This window comes from Rhinolophus hipposideros (genome assembly GCF_964194185.1).
Source record: "Rhinolophus hipposideros genome assembly, chromosome: 4".
In the NCBI taxonomy this organism is placed as follows: domain Eukaryota; kingdom Metazoa; phylum Chordata; class Mammalia; order Chiroptera; family Rhinolophidae; genus Rhinolophus; species Rhinolophus hipposideros.
This window is the reverse complement of record NC_138050.1, coordinates 49,683,690-49,709,920: the sequence shown is the minus strand read 5'-3', so window position 1 is coordinate 49,709,920 and position 26,231 is coordinate 49,683,690. Positions and strand designations below refer to the sequence as shown.

At 37.9% G+C, this 26,231-nt stretch overlaps 1 protein-coding gene and 1 long non-coding RNA gene across 8 annotated transcripts in view; one reads left to right on the top strand and one right to left on the bottom strand.

Moving 5' to 3' along the window:
• Nucleotides 1–633: 633 nt before the first annotated feature.
• On the bottom strand, nt 634–18,044 carry LOC308496779. 2 transcript variants are annotated; one of them, XR_013993224.1, is made up of 5 exons: nt 16,754–18,044; nt 6,975–7,072; nt 6,281–6,385; nt 3,952–4,010; nt 634–3,407 (listed from the first exon to the last, which is right to left on the bottom strand). It is a non-coding gene; the product is annotated as an uncharacterized lncRNA (long non-coding RNA). The 2 variants fall into 2 exon arrangements; XR_013993225.1 differs by lacking the exon at nt 16,754–18,044 and having other exon boundaries at nt 2,882–3,407; nt 6,975–7,107.
• Nucleotides 18,045–19,463: 1,419 nt separating this feature from the next.
• Nucleotides 19,464–26,231, top strand: part of INTS10 (integrator complex subunit 10) — a 30,240-nt gene continuing 23,472 nt past the window's right edge. The window contains exons 1-7 of one of the 6 annotated variants that reach the window (XM_081046439.1): nt 19,464–19,786; nt 20,334–20,401; nt 22,175–22,278; nt 22,976–23,115; nt 24,618–24,699; nt 25,200–25,340; nt 25,769–25,940. In XM_081046439.1, the coding sequence (XP_080902565.1) occupies nt 19,658–19,786; nt 20,334–20,401; nt 22,175–22,278; nt 22,976–23,115; nt 24,618–24,699; nt 25,200–25,340; nt 25,769–25,940 (836 nt within the window). In that variant the 5' untranslated portion in view covers nt 19,464–19,657. Of the gene's footprint in view, nt 19,787–19,977; nt 20,208–20,333; nt 20,402–22,174; nt 22,279–22,975; nt 23,116–24,617; nt 24,700–25,199; nt 25,341–25,768; nt 25,941–26,231 lie in introns of those variants that run through there. The other 5 variants (XM_081046438.1, XM_081046443.1, XM_081046441.1 and 2 more) reach the window with 5 other exon arrangements.

Sequence of the window (26,231 nt, the reverse complement as noted above, 5' to 3'; positions counted from 1 at the left end):
TTTCACTATAATTCATATTTAATACACATCTTAAAAGATATATAGTACTTTTTTAAAATTTTGGTGGAGCGGAAAAGACACTTTTCCCAGGGATGCACACGTAAATTTTTCTGTGTTTGTATGACGGAAAATCTAGTCTTATGGAAGTATAACACCTATCTTTATGTAATACTTTTTAAATATAACATTAAGTGATACACAAATCAATAGAACAAGAAACCCCATACTTTATAAGTAGACTTTATACTTCAGAATTTAAAACATGGTAATGGAGGCCCTGCGAATCATTGGGGAAGACCAGGATTATGGGGACACTTAATTCACAATTTGGGGGGAAAAAGCATTTAGATCATCATCTCACTATATATATATATATATATATATATATATACACATACATATATATGTATACATATACATATGTATATACATATGTATATGTATATATGTATATACATATGTATATACATATATACACACACACTAAGTTCTTGAAAACCCAAATTACATTTAGGTCATCACTCTACACTATATCCCAAAATAAAAACCATAATAAAAACTAGCAGAATAAAGAAATTCAGTATTTACTGAGTCTTTAAATGAAGTCTTTTTTTTTTTTTTTTTTTTTTTTTGGTTGAGAGCCCACTGGCCCATGTGGGAATCGAACCGGCAGCCTTCGGAGTTAGGAGCATGGAGCTCTAACCGCCTGAGCCACCGGGCCGGCCCCAAATGAAGTCTTTTTTAAGCTGAAAAGATTTTTTTCCTAAAGCACAATAGAAAAGATCAGCAAATTCGACTGCAACAGTAACAAAAGCAAAATTAAGTGCTAACAAAAACATATATGTAACTAGAAATATATTCTATACATGTAAAACAAACCGAAATATATGTGTGTGTGTGTGTGTGTGTGTGTGTGTGTGTACATTTCTAGCAAGTACAAAAGACAAAGGTGAATATCTTTGCTTCGTAAAGAACTCATATCAAACTCATTTCCTCTCATCACCACAACCACCACCGAAAAAGTTTAGCTCCTAAATCTTAAAGGAAGGTCTGGAAATATACATACCTAACCAGTCCTGAGGGAGTAAGATTGAAGAGATGTAGTGAAGGAGGGCAGTTTGTTTTTATATGTATCTTATATCATCTTAATTTTACTATAAGTGTAATTGTACAATAATAAATCTACAATAAGTGTATGTTACTCTTGCTATTTTAAAAAAATACATTTTTAAGATAAAATGCAACATCACCACAAAGAAGTAAATAATTCATGAAAAGGTAAATTAATACCAGGAAACCTGGGTAAATGATTAAACTCCATCATTACCAAAAAGAAAGTAATTAAATATACATTATCATTTTGTTTCTGTCAAATTAGAAAAGATAGAAAACATAATTCCCAGGGTTGTTATATAATGATGATGATGGCAATATAAATTGGCACAACCCTTCGGTAAAGCAATTTGAAAATACATTCAAGAGCTCTAAAACTATTCATTACCTAGGGCCAGTAATTTCATTTCTGATAGATCCATTCTAAGAAATAATTCATTCTAAGAAATAATCCATCTAAAAAATAATACATAAAGAGCTTTATATTAAAAAGTAGAAGTAATAAATGTCCAACAATATGGAAATGGTTAAATGAATTATACGCATGCATTCAATGAAATATTAGACAGCCAGTAAAAGGATACTTTAAAAGACTAGCTGATAACATACTATCAAAGTGAGATCAAAGAGTATATAGCATCACAGAAAAAACTTTTATGAAAAATCAGAATTCAAAACTAATTATACACTATAGTTATCACTACATAATTTTTTAAATGCCTATACACAGAAGGAAAAAAAGGATCAGAAATTAATGTTTCAAATATTACCCCCCCAAAAATGGTTTTATTTTTATGCATATAAGCTCTTAACACAGGGCTGGCACTTAGAGTGTTAAATAAAGAGTAGCCATTATTATTGCTCTTATAATCATTATTAATGTATTTTTTATTTAGTGAACATGTATTACTTTAAAATAAACATTTACTTTAAAGGATTATTTACTTTAAAATAATCCTCTTGAGGAACCCTCATACACTGTTGGTGGGAATGCAGACTGGTGCAGCCACTATGGAAGGCAGTGTGGAGGTTCCTCAAGAAATTACGAATAGAATTACCATATGACCCAGCAATCGCTCTCCTGGGTATCTACCCAAAAAATATAAAAGCATTTCTCTATAGAGACACGTGTACGCCAATGTTCATTGCAGCTTTGTTTACAGTGGCCAAGACATGGAAACAACCAAAATGTCCTTCGATAGATGAATGGATAAAGAAGTTGTGGTACATATACACAATGGAATACTATTCGGCGTTAAGGAAAGATGATATAGGAGCATTTGTGACAACATGGATGGATCTTGAGAGTATAATGCTAAGTGAAATAAGTCAGACAGAAAAAGCAGAGAACCCTATGATTTCACTGATATGTGGTATATAAACCAAAAAGAACAAGACAAACAAATGAGAAACAAAAACTCATAGACACAGACAATAATTTAGTGGTTACCAGAGGGTAAGGGGGTGGGGGGTGGGTGATGAGGGTAAAGGGGATCAAATATATGGTGATGGAAGGAGAACTGACTCTGGGTGGTGAACACACAATGGGATTTATAGACGATGTAATACAGAATTGTACACCTGCAATCTATGTAAATTTACTAACAATGGTCACCCCAATAAATTTAATTAAAAAAAAATAATCCTTTTGAAAAGCATTAAAAACTAAATATTAGTGGCGGTGACTCTGGTTAGTGGTAACTGGGTAATTTATGTATTGTTTTTTGCTTGTTTTTTTCTGAATTTCATAAAAGAAACACATTTTGTTCATATAAATTTTAAAGGGTTTTAATGTTTTTTGGGTTTTTTAAAAATATATATTGAACATGTAGTTTTTACTGATCTGAATACATTCTGTCCTTAAATTCACTCTAACTCAATATACTGAATCATATTCACTACAATATGTTGATATTGGTCAAGGTAAGGATTCTAGAAAGAGAAATTTACACTTTTTACACTATACACTTCTGTAAAGTTTTACATTCTTGTACTTAACATGTATAAATGTGTTATTAATTGTGTATGTTTCAAAATCATTTAAAAGAAAACTTGAGGAAAAAAATACAACTCCCTGTTGTCAGACTATAATCAGGGGCACGACATACTCTTGCTGAAAAAAGGAACTACTCGACTAGTAATCTCAAACAGATACACAGAATTTAGGGAAGAGATTACTAGTATTTAGAAGGTAGTTCAGAAAAAGAGAAAAGACAAGTAGCCAGTTATTTCTTCTGTTTGTTGTCTTGGTAACGAAGGCAGCTGTATGAACTGTTTTCTGTTATTGTCCAATCCTGTCAAAGAAAAAAAATTTCAAATGGGAAAGTAGATGTGCCAAGGGTATAATTAATCTCCCTAAAAATGGCCCGTTAAAATAATGTCAGTGGACCTAAAGATAAAAATGAATTCAAACAAAAGAATTAGAAAAATATAAGCCTGAAGCCAGAGAGTGTTACACTTTATATGAAACTATATAATGTTACACATCATATGAAAATCATAGTAATATGAAAAATTTTGCAACCGGCCAAAAATCTCTACAGCTGAAAATAAGGAGGCCCAGACAAGCTTACTCAGAAACCAGCCAGAGTGGGAAAAAGCCTTCTGGGGCCAAAATTCCTAATACAAAGAAATAAAACTGCCACTGGTAAAAGCTTCAAAAAGGAAAGAGTATGACTTCATGGGATAAATCCTTCTAAATGGAGTCTGTTTTCAACAGCCATGTGTAAAATGAGAAAATAATTCTACCAGAAGTAACTCAATCAAGAAAACAAACCTTTATATGCAACTAACATTATGGGCCTGTATTAGTGTAAGGACACATCACTAAGCACTTACATGTACGTAGATTTCGAAAACAGGTCAGTGACAGTCCACCACCCAGCTTCCACCAATGCCTGTGAAGTGCAGATGTAAACAAAGACAGATTGCTCTTAGTTGGATTCGATTTGGGGCTTGTTTCAAGTCAGCCAAACTTGAGGTAGCTGAAAATGTTAGCCACTTTTTACTACATTTTTAGAGTGTAAAAAAGATTAGAAAAGTTGTTTTTTACTTTTTTCCCCACTCTCCAGATAGCCCAACACAGATGAATGATTACTCTTTTAGTGACTCAGTATGAGCCTCCCTAGGAAAATGTCAGCAAGAACAGCAATTGAAAGAGAGATGTCCTCAGACTCAGCCAATTAACAGACAAAATGAGCAGCACTATTATCTGGGTAGGCTGGTGTTCAACAAAAATCTTCTAGGCCAAAGACGTTTCCAGTAGATAGACCACTACGAACAGCGGGCCACATAGACACCGAAATTGAAATGTTGTGCTAAGTAAGAGGTGGAAAAGAGGGAGCCAGTGCACACAGCGTGCTGCATGGTCTGCCTTCTATTTTAGATTTGTGACGACCCAGTGTTGTTCTGTGATGATTTATGTATGCGTTTGCATTTTTTAAATCTAAAAACTTTCGAATACATATTTCCAATGTCAAAATTAAAAAAAAAAATCTACGAGGCCAAAAGTTTCCTGAAAGAAAGGGTTTATTGAGCCATAAGGTAGCCAGAAAAAGCACCCGGTCCTGGGGTAAGTAGTCTAAACTACTAGCAGCAGTAAGGCTAGAGGAAGACAAACGTCTTTTATCCTGGACCTGACAGGGCTCTTTTATGCAGTGGGTTTGGAGGAGAAAGACATAAGTTGTTTTGAAAGGATTCACATTGGATTCACCTAAAAGGGGAAGGAGAAGGTGAAGCACAGAAAGGTTTGGGATTGGGGCACAGTCCACAAGAAAGAAGTATTTGCTGCTTTTGGATTGGTTGTGAGCAACAGTCCAGAAATTTCAGGCATAAGAAAGATGCTACAGGATCTGGTGGTCGGCTATTCTTTCTAGATAAGAGCTGAAACAGCCATCTGGAAGCTAATTCCAATTTTCCACATACATTCAGGATGTGGGCAGTCTTTTGTTGGTTTCCTCTGTTAACTGATTAATCTCCCTGCTTTCTCTGATTCTCCGACCCATTGTAATTTAATTTGGGACATCTCGATTTTTTTCTTTTTTTCACTAGCTTGAAAAAAATTGTTTTAACTTAAAAAAAGAAAAAAAAACTCAGATCATCCTAAGAACCATACTTTTTGAGTTACTCTCCACACAGGAAGAAAAAACTTTGAGTTAAGTTATAGGCCTTTTTTTCATATTTAAAAATAAAGTTTCCAGTTATTTTTCTTATCACAAAAATAAATTATGCTCATTGGCCTCCCCTCCTAAAAAAGGAGGAGGAGGAAGTCTTGAAGGAAGGGGAGGAGGGCAAAAAATAAAAATAAAAACCAAACCTGATACAAGCAAAAAGAGACGAGTAAATGAACACAAGGCCCAATCGCTTAGCTATAGCCACTGTGGACCATCTTGGCATATTTGAGTCCAGATTTTTTTCTTAGCATGTACAAATTTCCCCCTAAACATACTATTTTATAAACTTTTTCTCACTTAAAAATGTATGTTGTGTTTTTCTCTTTGCCTTTCTCTTCTTCTTCTCCTTCTCCTTTCCCTATTGAATAATTTGGTCCATGAGACACTGGATCATTATGTGGTGCTGAGCAAAACAGGCATGAGTGAGACTGACGGCCCGGGGTGGGGCTGGGTAGCATCGCCCAGCAGACAGGAAGGATGTCAGAGTCTCAAGGGGTGAAGAGGGGATGGGGGCTTGGGGAGTGACATTGGCAGCACCATGTGAAGTGTCGGAAGCCAAGTGGGTGAGGAGGATGGCAGCAAGAGGGACAGCTTGGTGATGCACAGTGGCCCCTGGCAGGGAGTTGGAGCCAGGAAGGTGAGGAGGGCATCTATGAAGGGGTGGGCAGCAGCGGTGATGGGAGACTGTCTGCATACATACAGGGGATTAAACTAGTAAATCAATATACTGAGGAGAATGGGAACCAGGTTTTTCAGTTAGATAAGGAAGGTACTAATGTGGAAAGGGAGAAGAATAGTGTGAAACTCGTGGTTGTGGATTGAAATTGGAGATATCAGTGTGAATGTATGGTTTTTAACATCCTCATTTATGAATATGTGTGTGTACAAATATGCGAGCTGATGGATGTGTTAACTCGTTGAAAGGACTCCTATCACAATGTATTTTATATATTATAGACTATATTGCTTATAAACAACAGAAATTTATTTCTCACAGTTCTGGAGGCTGGAAGACCAAGATCAGGTGCCATCATTCGGTTTCTGGTGAGAGCTCGCTTCCCAGATGATACACAGCTGTCTTCACCCCTCAAAGGACCCACCTGCAAATACCATCACACGGGGGATTAGGTTTTAACATAGGAATTTGGGGTGGGGAGGACACAAACATTCAGTGTGTGGCAGATACACAAGGACGTAATTTTACAAAAGTTAGGATAATGGTTACTCGTTGGAGGAGGGGGACAAAGATAAGGATGGGCATATATGATGGAGCCTCCAGGACACAAAAGTTCTGTTTCTTCACTTGGTAGTTGTTACAAGGATGTTTGCCTCAGAATAACTGACAAAGCTATACATTTGTTTTGTGTGGTCCTGTATATCCGTGTTTTATTTTACAATGAAAAATTTTTTTAACATCATAAGCAAAATTAAAACGTAGGCTGAGAAAAGTACATATATGACATCAAAAGATTAATAGTCTTATTTTATAATAATCTTTTCTAAATTAATAAGGAAAAATATTAATGTCTCAATTAAATAATGAAAAAAGATCAGTCGTAGGAGACCTACAATAGTCAATAAACATATTTTTAAATGTTCAACCATGCTAAGTATCAAAGAAATTCACATTCAACCAAAAATAAGAATGTTGATTGCTCAACTTGGAAAAGATTAATAAAATGGCAATACCTACTATTGAAGATGGAGAGAATTAGCATTCTCCTACAATGCTGATGAGAATCTGGTTTGTCATAACTTTTTTGGAGAGCAATTTGGCAACATTTAACCTTAAGAAAAGAAAAAAACCTTTCAAAGGTATGCACTTTATTTAAATAACTCTACTTTTAAGAATTCAGCCAAAAGAAAGTATCACGAACATTTGAAAATGTATGTTTACAAAGATGTTGAGCAAATCCGCATTTATATTTAAAAAAACTAGAAACAACTAAATGTCCAATAATAATGAACATGTTAAATAATCAATTCAATGGAATCTTATGCAGCCATAAAAATTGAATGCAATGGCATTGAAAATGTTTATAAGATATTGTTTTGCAAAAAGCAAATTTAAAAGCAATATCTAGTGTAATACTTGTTTCCTTTTAAACATTTTTATTGTTCAACATAACATACAAAAAAATAGTGTACAAAAGAAACAGGTATAGCTGATTTATCGCAAAGTGAGTATCTTATAATCATCACACAGGTCCAGAAATAGAACCATTGAAGCATTCCAGAAGTGTCCTCCTGCCAACTCCCAAGCTTTACTTCCTCCTTTCTCTACAAATAAACCACAATCTGACATAATTGTAACCATTTCCTTACTTCTCTTTATAGTTTTCCCACTGTGTATATATATCAGTAAATGCTATAGTTTATAGTTTTGTCTGTTTTCAAACTTTATGTAATTGGAAAGATATGGTATGTGTACTTTTACGTCCAGCCTCTTCTACTCTCTGTTCTTTTGCATAGTATTTATTTTTCATTGTTGTATGTTAGAATGGAGAAAGCCTATCTAAATAGCCGTGTGAATATATCATGGTTTATTTATTCATTCCGTTCTTGAAGGATATTTGGGCTATTATGAATAATGTTATTCTGAACATTCTTCTATATGTCTTTTATTGCACAGGAGCACACATTCTGTTGAGTAAATATTTAGGGGTAGAAATGCTAAGTGAAATGATATATGGATCTTCAGGTTTAGTAGGTAATGTCAGTTCTCTAAATTGTAACCAACCAACACTTTCATCAGCAGTGTGAGAGTTTCCATGGTTCTACATTCTTAATAACATTGGTTATTGTCAGTCTTCATAAATTTTAATAGTTTTATGGTTGTAGAGCAGTATCTTGTGATTTTAATTTGCATTTATTTTCCTTATTTCTAATGATTTATTGACCATTTAGACATAGTCTTTTATTAAGTACCTGTTCTAATCTCTTGCCCATTTTTTCTATTGGATTATTTCCCTTTCTTTAAAAGTATAGACTATAAGTAGAAAAAAATATTTTTTTAAAAAATGACTGCTTAGATATTTCATCATGGTAATTAGTTATTTCTGAGTGATGGAATTATGAGTTGTTTACATTCTCTGCCTTGTGCTTTTCTGTACTTTTCTAACTTGTTATAATAATTATGTATTATTTTCAGAACATTAAATATTGCACAATTCTAATGAATAAAAACAATGGATTTTTGAAAAGATACTGTCTAAGGAATAAAGTTTTTATACTTAACTGTTAAATTTGTGGGATGTTTAGATGATTTATGGTAGTGATTCACAAACTAATCCAAGGTGTTCTGCAGCCAAAATTGAGTAATAGTACCCTTTTCCAATTTGCAATGGTTTCATTTATTTTAATGCCTCACAATCAAATTTAAGACATTACGTTATCAACCTATATACACATCAATGAATTATTAATATGCCAAATAGGATCTAGCAGAAACAAAAGTTATGGAAGTCCATAATTAGGGCAATCAGACTCCTCTATCAAGATGAATTTCTGCTTTCACTCTTAACAGAACTCCTATTAATTCAGCAGCTTCTAAAATAAAAGTATTTGCATCTTGACAAATCACAAGTTATAGGTTATAGATTTCTCATACTCTGAAAAATTAATTACAAATATTAATTGAATAATAACTATTCCCAATAGTACACAGCTTAGAAAAGAAGAATTAAAACATGATGCTTAACCGAAATGCCCATCGGTAGATGACTGGATTAAGAAGCTGTGGTACATTTATACAATGGAGTATTACGCAGCCATAAAGAAGAAAGAAATCTTATCATTTGCAGCAACATGGATGGATCTAGAGAACATTATGTTAAGTGAAATAAGTCAGAAAGAGAAAGACGAGTACCATATGATCTCACTTATATATGGAATCTAAAGAAAAGACTATGTGAATGAACTAATCAGAAACAGTTTTGGGGACACAAAGAAAAAACCGAGAGTTGTTAGATGGGTGTGGGGGGGGGGTTGGGGATAAGGGGAAAGGTGAAGGGATTTGGAAGCAGCTGGTAACCACAAGATGGCCTCAGGGTTTTTTTGAAAATTAATTTGGGGAAGGTATTCAATAATGTTGTAAAGATTTTGTTGGGTATCGATGGACATGCGTCCTATTTGGGAGACCACCTCAGGGATACTGTGGATACCTGATCATGGCATTGTACACCAGAAGCTAAACATTAATGAATGCCAACTATAATTTTATATATATAATGTGATGGTTCAGTGTGAGGTCGGAGGGATAGTGGATGGGGGGAGGGGGGTTCACAGTGTGAGGGATATAAATGATGAACGTCTAAGTATTACCTTGTCTTGTACACCTGAAACTAATAAATAAATTTAAATAAATAAATAAATAAATAAAACATGATGCTTGACCTCAAAGAGGTTGCCATGTAATCAGAGAAATAAACAAGCTCTTATGAAAATAACAAAATGTATGAGAATGTACAAATGATGTAGGGAGTTAAAGGAAAACAGATTCCCTACAGTAGCACAAAGCCTTAAGGAAACGCGTGATACAAGAGGAACATAATAAACTTTGGGTAAGTATTCTCTCCTCATTATTGGGGTTGATCACTGTGTCCCGTCATAGAGGCTACCACACAACAATATAAGATTTTTTATCTAAAATTTTGCTACTGTTATTATAGTAGCTGATCAAATGGTTTCAAGGTGGTCTATAAGCTACAGCTCCTCAGGATCCCAATCCTTTCTCTACTGCTTTTCTGTACTCAACATCTTCTTTATACACAAAAATATGCTTTCTCTTGGCCAAAATACCAAGTATGCCCTTGCACTGTCGCGTCCTGCATGACAAGAGCTGTGGGAAGCAAGAAGGGCGGTGCAGGATTAAGAAAGACAGTAGCCGAGAATAAAGTGTAAGTGGGGCCAAGGGACACAAGCCTCAAGGACTGAGCCCCAAATTGGCCAATGCATAGCTTTTATTAGTTAACAAATGAAGAGGTATAGCTTGTTATCTCCAAGGTCTATGAGTTATATGCCTGCTGGCTGTTTTCCCCATTTCCCACGAAGGTCCCCGTTGTGCTGTACTGTGCCTTCACACAAGCACAACCCCGGAGATGGCAGTCATTGTTCTGAAACCATCCATTGAAGGGGAGTGACCGATATCATTCCTTCGGGTCTCAGTTTGCTGAGACATCCCCTCAAGGAAGCTTTACCGATATCTTTCCATGGGGCCTCAGTTTGCTGAGATACTCCCTTGTGAAATCCTGGGAAGAGCTTGGGGGAACAAACGGTTCGGCAGCTGTAAGGCACCATTGCATATAATACAACTTGGAGAAGCCCGTACAACGTTACTAAAAATTAATTTCCAGCTATCACTCTCAATAATTTTAAATTCCACGTAGCAACCTGATGTCAGTTTTTATAACTGTTAAATTAGAATTTTTATGCTGAGAATTTAAAATGAACTAATCCAGAATGTAAGACTAAATAAGCCTGGGTTGTCAGTGATGATGGCTGGGTAGAAAGTGCCAGGAATTTCTCTCTCCATCTGGACAACATTATATTGGCGAAATCTGTCTTATGCAATTATTTTAGAATTCTATAGTCTATTCAAAGGTTAGCAGCTTCCAGGGGAAGATGTGCCTGGTAAATTGCAGTTAATTTTGATGAATTTCAGCCTAGTGCGGTAGTGACTCATCCTCCCACCCCCCAGCGCATGGAAGGTGTTAGGTCAGCTGCGGGCCTGGTCAAAGTGGCCGGGAGCCAAGTCAGACCCCTCCTCACATGACGGAAACTGGGGCCCCCGGCATTTCCCCGAAAAGGCAGCAGACCGCTGGTGCGATGAGTATCTCCAGATGCAGCCGCTCGTAGCCGGTCTGTGCTGGTGGCGGGGGGCCTGCTCTTCTGCCACCTCACTCAGCCAACCCCCACCCCAAAAATCGCATATATCACCGGCCGGTCTGGGGACCGGTGAACCTCGCCCGGGAGCGCAGAATAAAGCACTCACCTTTCTCAGCCCGCCTGACTCTCTTAGCTTCATTATCTCGCCCCAAGCCTTACAGAAGGCAACTGTATCAGTGTGTTCCCAGACTGCTTGCAGGAGCCTGAGTGGCAATAAGGACTTTGCCCTCCAAACATCAGGAATCTTTGTTCTGATCACACATTGCTGCTTCTGATCATGAAGGTGCAGCCACAGAAGCAGGCAGTCACTGTTGCAACTCCCACCACAATGGTTTCATGTTCCTCCAGCTGAAGCAACTTTCAGGGGATTTAAGGAAACAATGGCTATTTTATCCCTTCATTTTTCCCTTTTGCCCCTTATGGAGACCAGACATTTAAGGATTAGTTATATATGGGGAAATTTAGAAAGTTACCACTCATGCCCAAAATGCAGACTCAGAAAATACCTAAGACTTTAAGTTTACATCTCAGGCTGATCCCTGACACAAAGATACCTACACTAAATTTTAAAAAAAAGAAAAGAAAGATGAAGAACAACAATCCAAAAATTTGTATGGAACCACAAAAGAATCCAAATAGCCAAAGCAATCTTAACAAAGAAGAACAAAGCTGGAGGCATTACACTTCCTGATTTCAAACCATGTTACAAAGCTATAGTAATCAAAACAATATGGTATTGTATAGGATCAAACACATAGATCAATGGAACAGAATAGAGAGCCCAGAAATAAACCTATGCAGATATGGTCAATTCATTTATGACAAATTTACAATGGAGAAAGAATAGTTTCTTCAACAAATGATGCTGGGAAACTAGAAAGCCACATGCAAAAGAATGAAACTGAACCCTATCTTACAACATACACAAAAATAAACTCAAAATGTATTAAAGATTTGATCATAAAACCATACAACTCCTAGAAAATATAGGCAGTAAGCTCCTTGAAATAGGTCTTGGTGATGATACTTTGGATTTGACACCAAAGCAAAGGAAAAAGAAGCAAAAATAAACAAATGGAACCATATCAACTAAGTTTTACACAGCAAAGGAAACCTCAACAAAATGAAAAGTCACCCTGTCGGATGGAAAAAAAATAGTTGCAAATCATATATCTGATAAAAGGTTAGTATTCAAAATATATAAAGAATTTATACAACTCAATAGCAAAAAACAAACTATAAAAAGCTAGCAAACATATGAAACAACTGTCTTCACACACTGGGCAGTATACAGCATAGGATTTCAATTCTTACAGAAAGTACACAGTATGTAAGTTCCAAATCCACCCAGACGTTTTCTCAGGAGGCATTTTCCAAAAATGGGGCCCAAACAGGGAATTGAACAAAGAAAAAGATATTGGAATTCAGAGCAGCTAAGGCAGGTGAGATTGGGGGAGTAGGTTTTTGGAAAGGAAGGAGATGTAGAGAAAGAATCCCAAAAATTTGCATAGGGGGTTCCCCTGGAGTCCTTTTACAAATCCTAAGCTATGTACGTGAAGGGTGAAGCTCTGAATAGCCTATCAGAGAAAGGGAAAGTTGAAGAGAAATATCAGGGATTTCACGGTGCTGATGAGACACTGACCCAGCCCAAAAGCAAATACATTAGTCAATCTCCTTGCCGTTCAGTTCAGACACCAGAACCTCCAATTTGTAGAAATAATGACTATGCCCTAGCATTGAGGGCAAAAATTGAATTGATCAACCTTAGAAAAGCCTAGAACTAAGCCTTTGTAAGGTCAAGGTGGTTCATGTTAATTAAGATACTTGTGAAAATAAAAGTCAACTCTTTTAAAGAAAAAAAAAATAATCCAGAGCCTTTAAAACAAATCAAGTGTCCAGAATACAATAAAAAAGTACTAGAAATGAAAAGAAAGACAAATGTGATCTAGAATAAAAAGTCCATCAATAGAATAGAATTAATCAATTGAAAGAGACACACAGATGCCTCAAACACAAAGATAATTATATATAAAAGAATCTAGAGAAAAGGGTAGGTATAATGGGTGAAGAAATAAGGAATTTTAGGAGAGTTCTAAAAATCTACATATATAGTTTCTACATGGAAACTCTAAAACTGAAAAAGAAACAATATCTGGACTCTAAAGAACACAACAGAAAAAAGGATTAGTGAACTTGAAGATAGTTCTAAAGAAATCATTTAAACTGAAACACAAAGAGTAAAATATTAGGAGAGAAAAAAATCAAAACCTCAATGACCTGTGGGATAGTACCATATGGTCTAATATATGTGTAAATTTCCAGAAGGAAAGAAGACAGAAAATGAAACACAAATAATATTTGAAGAAATTTTTTATCAAAATTCCAAATTTTATCAAAAAAGAAACCCAAAGACAGGGAAGTCAATGAACCACAGCCAGAAACGAAATCACATCTAGAAAGAAATCCAGCTACAAAGAAAATCGGACATAGGCACATCAGTCAAATTGCTGAAAACCAAAGATAAAGATAAAATTTTAAAAATCAAGCAGAAGCAGAGGCTTGAAGAGATATCTGTACTCCACGTTCATAGCAGCATTAAGTGTCCCTCAATGGATGAATCAATAAACAAAATATGGTCCATACATACAATGGAATATTATTGAGCCTTAAAAAGCAAGGAAATTATGACACATGATACAACATGGATAACCTTGAAGACATCATGCGAAGTGAAATAAGCCAGTCACAAAAATATAAATATGGTATCATTCCACTTATATGAAGTATCTAGAGTAGGGAAATTAATAACAAGACAATGTTTGTTGCCAGGGGCTGGAAAGAATGAGATATGGGCTGTTGTTTAACAGGTATTGCAAGATGAGAGAGTTTTGGAGATTGGTTATACAATGTAAATATACTTAGCACTAATGAACTGTACACTTAAAATGTTAAAATGGTAAATCCTACGTTATATGTATTTTACAACAATTAAAATTTTTACTTAAAAATCTTTTAAAAAGCAAAACAAAATTTTAAAAGAAAACATATATTACATGCAAATGAACAACAATAAAAATGAAGCTGACTTTTCATTAGAATTAATGGAGACCAGAAGACAAAATAAGGGCATCATTAAAGTGCCAAAACAAAATAAAAACTATCAGCTATCAACCTAAAATTATATATCGAGTGACAACATCCCTTAAAAATGAAGGCAAAATAGAGATGTGTTCAGATAAATGGACATTTAAATAATCTGTTGCCTGCAAACTTGCCCTATAAAAAATGCTAAAGAAAATTCTCCAGGTTGAAGCAACATACCATACAGAAATTTAGATTTGCAAGAAGGAACAAAGAGTACTGGGAATGCTAAATATACTGGTGCAGATAAAAGAGTAATTTTCCTTGTTTCTTAAATTCTTTAAAAATCAAACATTTAAGGAAATAAAAATACTATATTGTAGCAGAGGTAATATAAGTGACAATAATAGCACAAAGCGCAGGAGAAAGTGTAAATGGAATCTGCTGCTTTGTTTTTACAAACTTCTAGAAGTGGTATCATAAACAAAGACAAAAATGCGATGAAATGTTAGAAGCATTATAAGGGATTTGCACACAAAAGGAGCAAAGCAAAGGACAATCCTCAGTCCCTCACAGTAGATAGTGAAGGGCAGAGGGCTGCTTATTTGCCCCTCTCCAGGCAAGGGCACTAACTTTTTGTGCCCTAGTCACTCCTTTGGCATTTGTTAATTTCTCAAAGAAGCTGATGGCATTTCTCTAGAGAAGGGGGCAGCTGTGAGCAGTCAGCAGCCAGTACTCACATGGTAGGGGACAGGTGTGACTCCTGGTAAAGGGAGTCTGTGCAGGACACACCGCATCTACTATAATCAATGGAAAACCCAATAAAAAATATGTGCAGGACACACCGCATCTACTATAATCAATGGAAAACCCAATAAAAAACATGTAGAAGTAGAAGTAGTAGAACCAGTGGAAGAAGAACGAAAACTGTAGATGTGGCAATTGATAAGGCAGATTCTCTGAGAAGCCAACAGTATGGGATTTTGAACACAGGGGAAGATTTTGGCCTTGAACAAAAGGGACCCTTTATCCTCCGACACTAGAGGGAAAGAAATTTGTGTAAAATTAGAAGCTTCATGCAAATTTGTCAGCAAAGGGTGAAGAAATTCAAAATTCACTTAAATTTTATTGATAGCCTACTATTTAATACAAATCTGGCATATCTTAGGGGCTGGGAAAGTAACAGTATTAAAAGACAGGTCCCTGATCTGATGGAGGTTTATATCTGGTACGTCGTCATTATAAGAGTATGAAGGACCATGGAACAGAGGAGGGGTGGGGCCAGGAAGATTTTCATAAGAAAGTGTTATCTGAGAAGCAAAGAATTAGCCCCTTGGTAGTGGGGAGTGCTCTCAGCGGGGTAGAATTGATGGTACACATGAGTGTGTGGAGATGACAGACAATGCACCACATGAAGAATTGAAAGAAGTTCTGGGTCAGGGGTGGTAGCAAAGGGTAAGGCAGAGGGTAGCTACACACCATATACCAGCCCAACTGGAAACCATAAAGGGGTTTTAAGAAGACATACATGACCAGGCATTTGGTCTTGAAACATAAAATAGGGCCATGGTGTCCAGAATTGAAGGTGTTTAAGGCTTCCGTCAATTTTAGTAAAAGGCAAAGTCATCGGCTCAAGGTGAAGAGAGTGTGAGCACTTGAGGAAAATGACCAAATACAATTGACCTGTGAATGGGCTTGAACTGCCCTGGTCCACTTATACGTGGATTTTTTCAATAAATACAGTTAGTTCGTCGCATCCGCAGATTCAACCTTGGATCAAAAACAGTATTTTCGCATTACCAACCACAGATTCCCAACCATGGATTGAAAATACTGTTTTCAACCCGCAATTAGTGGAATCTGCAGATACAAAGGGCTAACTGTAGTTAAGTTTGGGGGGAATCAAAAGTTATAGCTGATTTTCCAACTCGGCAGGGGTCAGCATCCCTAACCCCCACGTTGTTCAAGAGTCAATTGTAGTTGGTGAAAGAATGGGAGGTGGAGTAGTTGAGAGCCCCCTAAAAAATTGATACTAAAACCTGGAACTTGCCACAGCATCAATCTGCACACATGCTATTATCCTACAGAATTTAGCCTCCTGGATAACCTGGAACAATCAGATACAGGTTCAGTAATTTGAAGCGTAAATATAGTGATAGGAGAAGAATGCAAAGACATTGAACATGATGAGTTTCCAAGCACAGACTTTAGTGTGAGCAGGAAAGGAGTTAAGTCCAGGAGAAGGCAGACAACACTAGGAGAAAAATGTAGGAAAGCAAGGGAATAAAGGTCTATAAAGCTGAAATTAGGGAGAAATGAGGAAACTGCTGAAAAGAACCAGATAGGGCTTTGAGGGCAAGAAAATTAAGAGATTTATGTTTATTGAGCTTTAAAATGGAAGGTTTTGAAATGGAAGGTAAAAAGCAATATAGTGTTTAATACAAATCACCAAACTGAGTTCAAAGAACTTGAGGAGGGATACTGGATCCTGGGAATCTTACATGACTCAGAAGTTGCCGTGGAGAAGGTAAACCAGGTGCCCAGATTCTCAGTGAGGCTTCAAGATCACAGCAAGGTGGCCAAAAGATGTAAATTCACTTGGCGTGGTACCTACTGTCGATGAAAAAACATGCAGCCTAAGAGAAATCTTAGAGTTTATTTGAGTCAAATCTGACAATGGCTGGGAAGCAAAATATCAACAGATTGAGAAAATGCTCTGGAAAATGGTGGTTTTGCAACTGATTTCATACATTAGAATCAAAGGAGGAGGGTTACACGAAATCCACTGGGGGTGGGAGGAAGCAAAGAGGGGAAATCTCTCAGACTGGATAAAAAGTAAATTGGAGAGACAGATACTTCTTTTACATTGGCGGGTACAGGACAGTTAATAGTTAGCATTTTACAGCACACAGAGATGGTAATCGGGACAAGAACAACAAAGAGCGATTCTGTAGGTTCCTGCTCTGGTGTGGTGGGATGTGAGGGTACAGAAAAAGGGATTACTCTGACATTCCAAGGGTGTGTTATTTTAGATGCAAAAGACAATAGACAGGCTCAATTAAGGTAAAGATTGACCTCTGTCAAGGAAGCTACAGGCCAAGGATGTGACTACTGGCCACGACCCACTTTTAGTTAGGAATTTTTATATTCAGACCATCCTATGTGGTTACTTTCAGTCTCTGAGTTTGCAGGGCCTGCCATGCAGGCCTTCCCTGAGCTTGTCAGGTTTACTCTGTGGTCCCTTTCATCCACACTCCTTTTCTGTACTGTGGGATGCCAGCATGACACCCTAAGAGAAATGTTTAGCTGGAGACCTTTCCAAATTAAGAAGTTGGGTAGAAAATAGCCACAAATCTTATATTGCATTCTGGCAAAAAGTCAGAAGCAATCTTAACTGATTGGCATCTAAAGTAAATACAGAGTTCCCTTATTTGGCTCCTAAATTTAAAATTTTAATTTACAACGGTTATCTAATAGAACACTAAAGAACCGAAGACTCAGGAACAAGGGTACAGTTTTGTTTTGAGAATTCTAGACCCAAAACATAGCATTTAATGACCAAATCAATCATTTTTGCCATGTGAAAATCCCCATGTAAACTATGTACGTTAAAAATCAGTGAAATAATGAAAAAAATATTTAAGCCAGCAATCTGTTTTTATGACCTATACTTTATAAGAGTTATCCTGATCTGTTTAAATTCAACTTTCTACCTTCTTTTCCGCAAAGCCAAAAGAATTTTATCACTGAGCAATCCTGGCCTACAGAGTGATCACAACATAAGGCTGTGCCTGTGCGTAACCAGAAGATGTGAAACAGCACCTTTGGCACGACAATGCTCCCTGGAGTGCAAATCTGACAATGTCACTGTATCACAGAATGACTGAGGTTAGCGCAGCAGTGCCTCTTACCTAAAGATACCATTGAGCATACTAATGGAACAAAACCAAATTTAAAAAAAAGCTGAGTAAAAGGGAAGCTATTTAAAGGTACCTTTTTTAGAATGGTATAAGCAAAACAGCAACATAAACGAGCTCAGACATTCATGATTTGAGAGCATTGGTACTTGGCAGTGTTCCTTTGTGCCGGCCCTTTTTGGTACTTACATCTAAAGCTAGCACAGTAACTTTAAGAATGTTTTTACTTATAAATTATTAGAGCTACATATTATCCTTTACATATAACCATAGAAATAGTGTATATTCATGGTCATTTAAAATATTTATATTTCATGTATATAAGTACATAGTAATTTTTTTTATGAGCAAATCCGCTTTGAATCCTTAATCTCTTAGTTTTAAATCGAAGATATCAGCGGTAATGGAACTTGCTAAAATTTTTGTTTCCAGAACTTAAGACTGAAAACACTAACTATTCAGAACCCACATTTTGGTACATTCCCATTAGGCAAATAAATACTGCTTCCTCTGGCTTTTAAGTGCAGCCTCCCTTCAGAGCGGAGGGAAATTATTTTGTTTTCCTTCCCTAAGTGTGAAAAAAAAAAAAAAAATCGAGGTTTTGTGAAAATGTTGTTGATTCTGGTTGGAGGAGATTTTTAAAATAGCATATTTTTCGGTAGGTCACATGTCCATAACATTGTAAATCCCTTGCTGGCACAGGGACAATCATCTCTGTAGCTCCCACAGGATGCGACAAAGCACTTTTCAAGTAGTAATTACTGCCATTGCTCAATGTGTCTGTTGGGAAAAAAACCTGCGAATAAAGGCGTATCGACAATCAAATGTGGACGGCAAGACAAAAGCCACGAGACCCAACACTAGGCATCACCACTCCCCTCTGTGTGGAACACCGTACCCAAGCCCCAAACGTATCTCCTAAGTCTATTCCCAAGGGGAAAGTCCTTCAACCCGGCAGGGGCCGCGGGGGCTCCTCCTCCTCGCCGCCGCCCGGACTGCTCTCTGCTGTTTCCTCTCAAACGTCTTCCCGTCCTGATCCTGGGCCCCAGGACCTCGGGGATACCCAGGGACCGCCCACGCCCCGGTACTGCCCGTCTACCCCGCGCCCTCCGAAAGCTGGCGCAGAGAGGCTACGAGCCCAGGGCCGAGCGGCCCAGCCACTGCAGGCTCCCGCACATGCTCCCTGGCCTGACCGGGTCTGGGTGAAACCCGCAGGAGTGAGAATCCACTTGTCCACATTTTGGAGGTCACCTGGAAGAGGCAGTACAAACATACCAGCTCCGCAAAGGAGGGAGGAGCCTGAAGGTAAGCGAGAGCCGACGGGCGGCTTCTCACAAAACCCGGAACACCTTCCCGGATCCACTCCGCGGGCGTCCTCGCGACCCCGGACATGCGCAGTAGCCTCCCTGGCGGCGGCGGCGGTGGGCAGCGTCGCCGGAGCCGGAAGATCGGGCCGCTTCAGGCCGGCGGCCCCACACCTCGTGGGCCATGTCGGCCCAGGGTGACTGTGAGTTCCTCGTGCAGCGAGCCCGGGAGCTGGTGCAGCAGGACCTGTGGGCAGCCAAGGCGTGGCTGATCACGGCCCGCAGCCTCTACCCCGCCGACTTTAACATCCAGGTGAGGTCAGGCCGCGCGTGCGGCCGCCTGCGTGGAGGTGTGAGCCTCGAGCGGCGCCTGGCTGCCGGGGTCGACCGCCTCCTGCCGGCCCGGCCCTGCTCCCTCTCCTTTCCCGGTTCTCTCCACACCCCCCCCCACTCCCACCCCCGTCTCCTCCGCCTTTCACGAGCCTCCCCGCGAGGCCAGCACGCGGAGCTGGAGGTCGGGTCTGGCAGGCGGCGTGGGGTGTGTTATGCAGCCGTGTGGCCGCGACGGCACGGCAGCGCTAGGAAAGGCCACTTGCTCTTTCATTCATCATGATGGCAGCCGTTGGTTCAGCGCCTGGTACTTCTGAGACGCTGCTCCACCCATCCCAGGAACCGAGCGGTTATAAGTGAGCCCGAGGGCCACACTCCTAAGCCTTGTGGCCCCGTGCCACCAGGTGATGCTTTACCGTCTGGTCCTGCATCCCCCGGGGGGGGCGTGGGAGGCCAGCTAGCGGCGTGGGCCGCGAGCTTGGAGCAGCCCCCGCGGAGGTTGTGACCCACGGGTCTGATCTGTGTTGCAGTATGAGATGTACACCATCGAGCGGAACGCAGAGCGGACTGCCACCGCCGGGAGACTGCTGTACGACATGTGAGTGGGGACGCTGGGCTTGGACTGTTACCGCACCGGAGCTCGCGTGGGGTTTTGTGGAAGTGGGCGTTGGGAGAAGAGCCGCAGGGCCACCTACATCCCTCGTGCCCAAAGCTTACCTAGTCTGGTCCTTCCGTTAATCGCTGACATGTCTCCTGCAGAGAAGTCTTTTCATGTTTTGTGTTAAAACTTTTCTATCCAAGAATTTATTTTATTTTGGAAATAGTACGTGTCCTTCGCAAAAGTTCAAACAGTAATGAAGAATAGAGAATAAAAAGTGAAAGTCCCTCTGAAACTCGACCAGAGTTAAGTTTTGTGTATACAGGGAAGTCCTCAGGTCAGGTGGTGCGTAGGTTCTTGGAAACTGTGGCTTTCAGTGAAACAATGTATAAGAAAACCAATTTTACCATAGGCTAATCGATATAAACAAGAGTTAAATTCCTACATGTATTTCCATTCACAAAAACATCACCAAACTTCTAAAGAAAGACCCAAAATACTTCTAATATTAAACATTGAAGGAAATGTGAGCTATACATACAGTTAAGAAAGATTAATAAAAACAAGTAAGATAATTGTTCTCCAACTTGCTTCTTCCAGTTCAGTGTCCCCAGTGGCCAGAGCCTATCCCAGCAGCTCAGGGCAGGACCTGATACCCTTCCAACTCAGGGCACACTCAACACCCACGCACACTCAGACTGGGACAGTTGAGACGTGCCAGTTCACCTTTTGTGCATATCTTCGGGATGTGGGCGGGAACCAGAGTACCCGGAGAAAACCTACACAGACAGGAGGAGAATGTGCAAATTTCCATGCATACACTGGCCCCAGCCAGGAGTTGATTTATTTTTCCTCATCAACGTTATATAATAATGACATGGCGTTATTTGAGGACCAGCTGTATGTGTATACATATATACACAATACATATAAATAGATTTTGGGGGGAGGGAGGGATTACAAAGCAAGATCATACTGCTCATATTCTCTAGTTTTCTTTCTTCAGCCACTGTAATGGACCCTTTCCGTGTTAGTAGGTAGAGATCTTTTTCATTCTTTTTCATGTCTGCGTAGTATTTCATAACCACTCTTTTTCAGATAGTTTCCAATTGTTTGAAATTATATTCAGAGTGTCAGTAACACATTGGTCAAAAACACATTGGTGTTTTTCTGTAGAATAGAATCTTAGACATAGATTTTCATAGTCAAAAGGAATGTACATTTTAAATTTTGATAAACTATCAAATTACTCTCCAAAAATACTATTCCAATTTATATTTCCACTAACAATGTATGAGTGCCCGTTTTCCCACCCTTGCCAACCATGGATAGTATCAGTCTTAATCAGATTTTAATTTTTGCCAGTGTAATAGGAGAAAACAGTATCTTGCTATTTTAAAAAAAATTGTGTTCATTGTATTAATAACAACCCTGGGTATCTTCTCAAATGTTCTCTTTAGCTATTTGTATTTTTTCTGTGATTTGACCTTGCTAACTTTTTCTTTGGGTAGTTTTTTTTCTTGTTGATATTTAGGGGTGCTTTACATATTATGATCACTTGTCTTTTCACTTATAAAAACCTCTAAAGACTTGTGAGTACCCTCATTTTCCTTAGTTTTTATTTTTATATCTTTATTTTGGTTTGTTTTGGTACATCTATGTATTCATTTGGAATAAAGGAAAATGTGTTTCTATCCAAATGCTAATGTTTTTTATTTTTTGGATATATATAAAATCTGACATTTTAATTTTATGCATTCATTTTAAAACCAGGTTTGTGAATTTCCCAGATCAGCCAGTGGTGTGGCGAGAAATCAGCATTATTACATCAGCATTGAGGAATGAGTCACAGGATAAACAAACCCAATTTTTAAGAAGTAAGAATGGAATGCCTTAATAACTTAATGGTGTATAAATTGCCATTTCTGGAATACCAAGTTAAATAGAGTGATTTCACACAATAAAGGTCACATCTGTAGTATTGATACCCATATGTATGTGTTATTCTTGGCAACTGAAGTCCGTACAAATGATGTCACTTGGTCCCTTGAGCATTTGCTTAGAACCCTGTAATCTTCCTAAAGGATGTGGATTTATCAGTTAACACAGAGAACAGATATATTTTTAATAGGTTTTACAATAAACAGACAATATCTGTAAATTAGGCAGATCTCCACAAAACAGAAGAGAAATTTTTAATAATTTATGACCTTTCTTTAAACCTTTACTCTATGTTGGTTGCAGTCAAAAATTTCAAATTCTGATAAAAAAGAAAGTAGCCATTTAGATCGTTTCAACTTAAACAAGTTTATTTTCTTTATCTTAGCCAGCAACAGGCACTGTTGTGATCCTTCTCATATATCATTCTTGTCTTCTGGATCCAATAAGGCCTCCATATGTTTTATGGTCATTCAGCAAATGTCTTGTGCCCAATACTATCTGACCCAAAAGCCTTCCAGGTTATAGGTGAAATCCAGTTTATGTTCTATATATGAAAATGCTTAACTTCTACCTTTGCTTCAGTATGGTCTTTCTGAAAGAAACTTATTTTAAAATTAAATGTGTTGTGTACAGGTTTATTTGAAACTCTTCCTGGTCGGGTCCAGTGTGAAATGTTACTAAAGGTTACGGAACAATGCTTCAACACATTGGAACGATCAGAAATGTTGCTTCTACTTTTGAGACGCTTCCCTGAAACAGTGGTGCAACATGGGGTAAGATGTGAATCTTTTCCTTTTTCTTAAGAGAAAATAAGATCGATCAGCAAATTAATTCATCAGTATGGTTAGGAGCTATCATATATATTATTATAAAGCAGAAATTCTGAGGAACACCGGATAAGATTGAACTTCACTCAAGGAATCTTTGTCAGTAAAGCTAAAAGGATGACACTGTTATCAAACTTTATAAATTTCTAGTAGAAGTTGTCTTATCAATGTAAGGAAGCAGTCACCAAGTTTTGACAGTACAATCTGTAAAGTACAGTAAAGTTTTTGAAAAATAATCTTATTCCTCTGTATTCAACGTGTTTGAATTTAAATGAGAGCCATAGTTCGTTTATGGTCTTGACAGATATGTTTCTCAGATGCTTTTTCCCTTGGAACACTGTTTTTCCTCCGTTCCTCCCCTTATATCTGTAATAATTATTGAGTGCTACTGGCAGGCATTGGAAAGTGTTAGGAATCTCCTATTCTCCGCAGACCCCTTGAGTACACAGATGAGGAAACTGAGTCTTACATATGTTAGTAACTTCCCATAGCCAGTAAGTGGGAGAATCAGTATTCAAATCATTCGTCTTTCCTACCTCTTCCTAGCTTCTGGTGGTCACTGACAATCTTTGTCATTCCTTGACTTGCAGCTATACCTGCCTCCATTGTCACATGGCCTTCCCTGTGTGTCTGTGTCCCAGTGTCTTTAATGACCTTCTTATAAGGACACTTATCATTAGGTATAGGTCTCACCCTAATCCCATATGACCTCATCTTAACTAATTGCATTTATAAAGAGCTTACTTTTTTATAAGATAAAATCTATATAAGGTCACGTTCTGAGGTTCTGGATAGACATGATTTCTTGGGGGAACACTATTCAACCCAGTACACTCCTTAATCATTGCTCTGACTTTTAACTTTCTATGTTATGTAATCTTTCACATTGGTTGACCGCCAACCTTGTGCATCCCAAATGGTCAAAAGGAAGCTACTTAGACACCTTAGTAGATTTTGATAAGCTAACTTTCTACTATGCCAGGGCATCAGTAAGGGAAAAGTGGCCTTATGTCCAGCCTAGACCAGGCTGTATGACTGGCTACTCTGGACAAATCTTGAAAGTGATAAGTTTTATTTACATAATACATCTTGATTTACAGAAAAAGTTAGTTTCCACATTTCTTAGAAAATCTCTATATCTCTATTACCATTCTAACTCTAGTTCCAATGCTTCCTTTAAGTTTTTGTTAGCGTCTTAATTTTACTAGTTCTGAGGAAAATAACTGAGATAAAGTGATCTGTGGTCAGGTGAATCTGGGGTTCCCTTCTGGGCTGTGTTGCTGATGCATTCTTTTGTTTCCTAGTCTTTAACATGAGAATATTTGTGTCTCAGGGAAATTTGAGTATACAAACTATGTGGTGAATTAAAAAAAATACCCTGTTTCTTCAAATAATTCTGATGTCTTAAACTGTAACACATTTAAATGATTCGTTGTATTTTGAATCAGGTTGGCCTTGGGGAGGCACTGTTAGAGGCAGAAACTATTGAAGAACAAGAATCTCCTGTTAACTGCTTTAGAAAATTGTTTGGTAAGAAAAATTGTATTTTGTTTTAATCCCTTATGGTAGGTAGAAGATGTGGGAGTAAGCACCATTTCAGGGATCAGGTCATTTGTGGAAAACATAGGACTTCTCACATTATGGAATTTAGATCCTTGTTTATTTTTTCAGTCCAGAAGGCATTTCAAACGACTTCTAAATTTATATTATGTATTATTTGATACCTTCCAAAGAATATGTGTGATTATGTGTTAAAGTATGAAATGTAATAATAAGCAAACATCCGAATTACCTCCCAATGTAAGAACTAGACCTTTATCCATGGTGTACAATCCGCTTGTGTCCCCCTACTTACTATCTGCCAATGTCCCTCTGCACTGCAATTTTAGAATACATGTGCCATAAGGGTTTTTTCCCTATATATTTTAGGTATTACATTAAGTGAACTCTAAAATAACTTTTGTTTTTGTTAGAACCCTAGGGCAGACAGGTAGCTTCATTGGTTTTTTTCTTATTTTTCTCTTCAACAGTTTGTGATGTCCTTCCTCTAATAATTAACAACCATGATGTTCGATTGCCTGCCAATTTATTATATAAGTACTTGAACAAAGCAGCCGAATTTTATATCAATTATGTCACTAGGTCTACTCAAATAGAGAATCAGCATCAAGGTAAGTGGGAATCGCCTAGAATTTTATTTAGACAGACTTTAGTAAAATTGCAAAGTTAGAAATCCTTCATCATTCTGATTATTCTCTGGATACAGACCAGTTTGATAGTGTTTCTAAAAGACGGTTTCAAGAAGAAAATACTGTAGTTAAGAGATGAGACTTTTCTGGAACCAATTTTACCCCTTGATTGAAACAGTCAGCTTGCTGAACTGTAACGTAGTACACTGAGCTTCATACATGTACCACAGCTCAAAAGTCACTTTCTGCTATACCAATGGCCAGTTGTGGGTCCTTGAATAAACACTAACATGTTGAGTTTCTATGCTCTTGCATTTGAATGGGGAGTCAGACTTTTTTTCCTCTATCAAATACCATATAAATAGTAAGTAGTAATGCTAATTGTAGGCTACTTTTTTCCCACATCTCAGGTGCCCAGGAAACATCTGATTTAATGTCGCCTAGCAAACGTAGCTCTCAGAAGTACATAATAGAAGGGCTGACTGAAAAATCATCCCAGATTGTGGACCCTTGGGAGAGGTTGTTTAAGATTTTGAATGTTGTTGGAATGAGATGTGAATGGCAGATGGATAAAGGAAGACGGTAAAAAATTGTTCATTTTTAGAACTGCCTAACAAATCTTTTGCTAGCATAATCTCAGTATCATAAAAAAAAAATAAACACTTTTTAGAGAGCATCTAATGTATAGGTATGTCTCTCTTTGGGAAAATTCTGTAACACTCAGTATCTATGTAAAAGAGGGTGATTTTTTCACTTTATTAGAAGATTCACAATGGAAGTATGAACTATTAAGATGATGTTGAGTTTGAAGTACTCCTTGGTGTTCAGAGGAAAGAGAAGCTATTTGGCATGTTTATATCATGAAATCTTAGT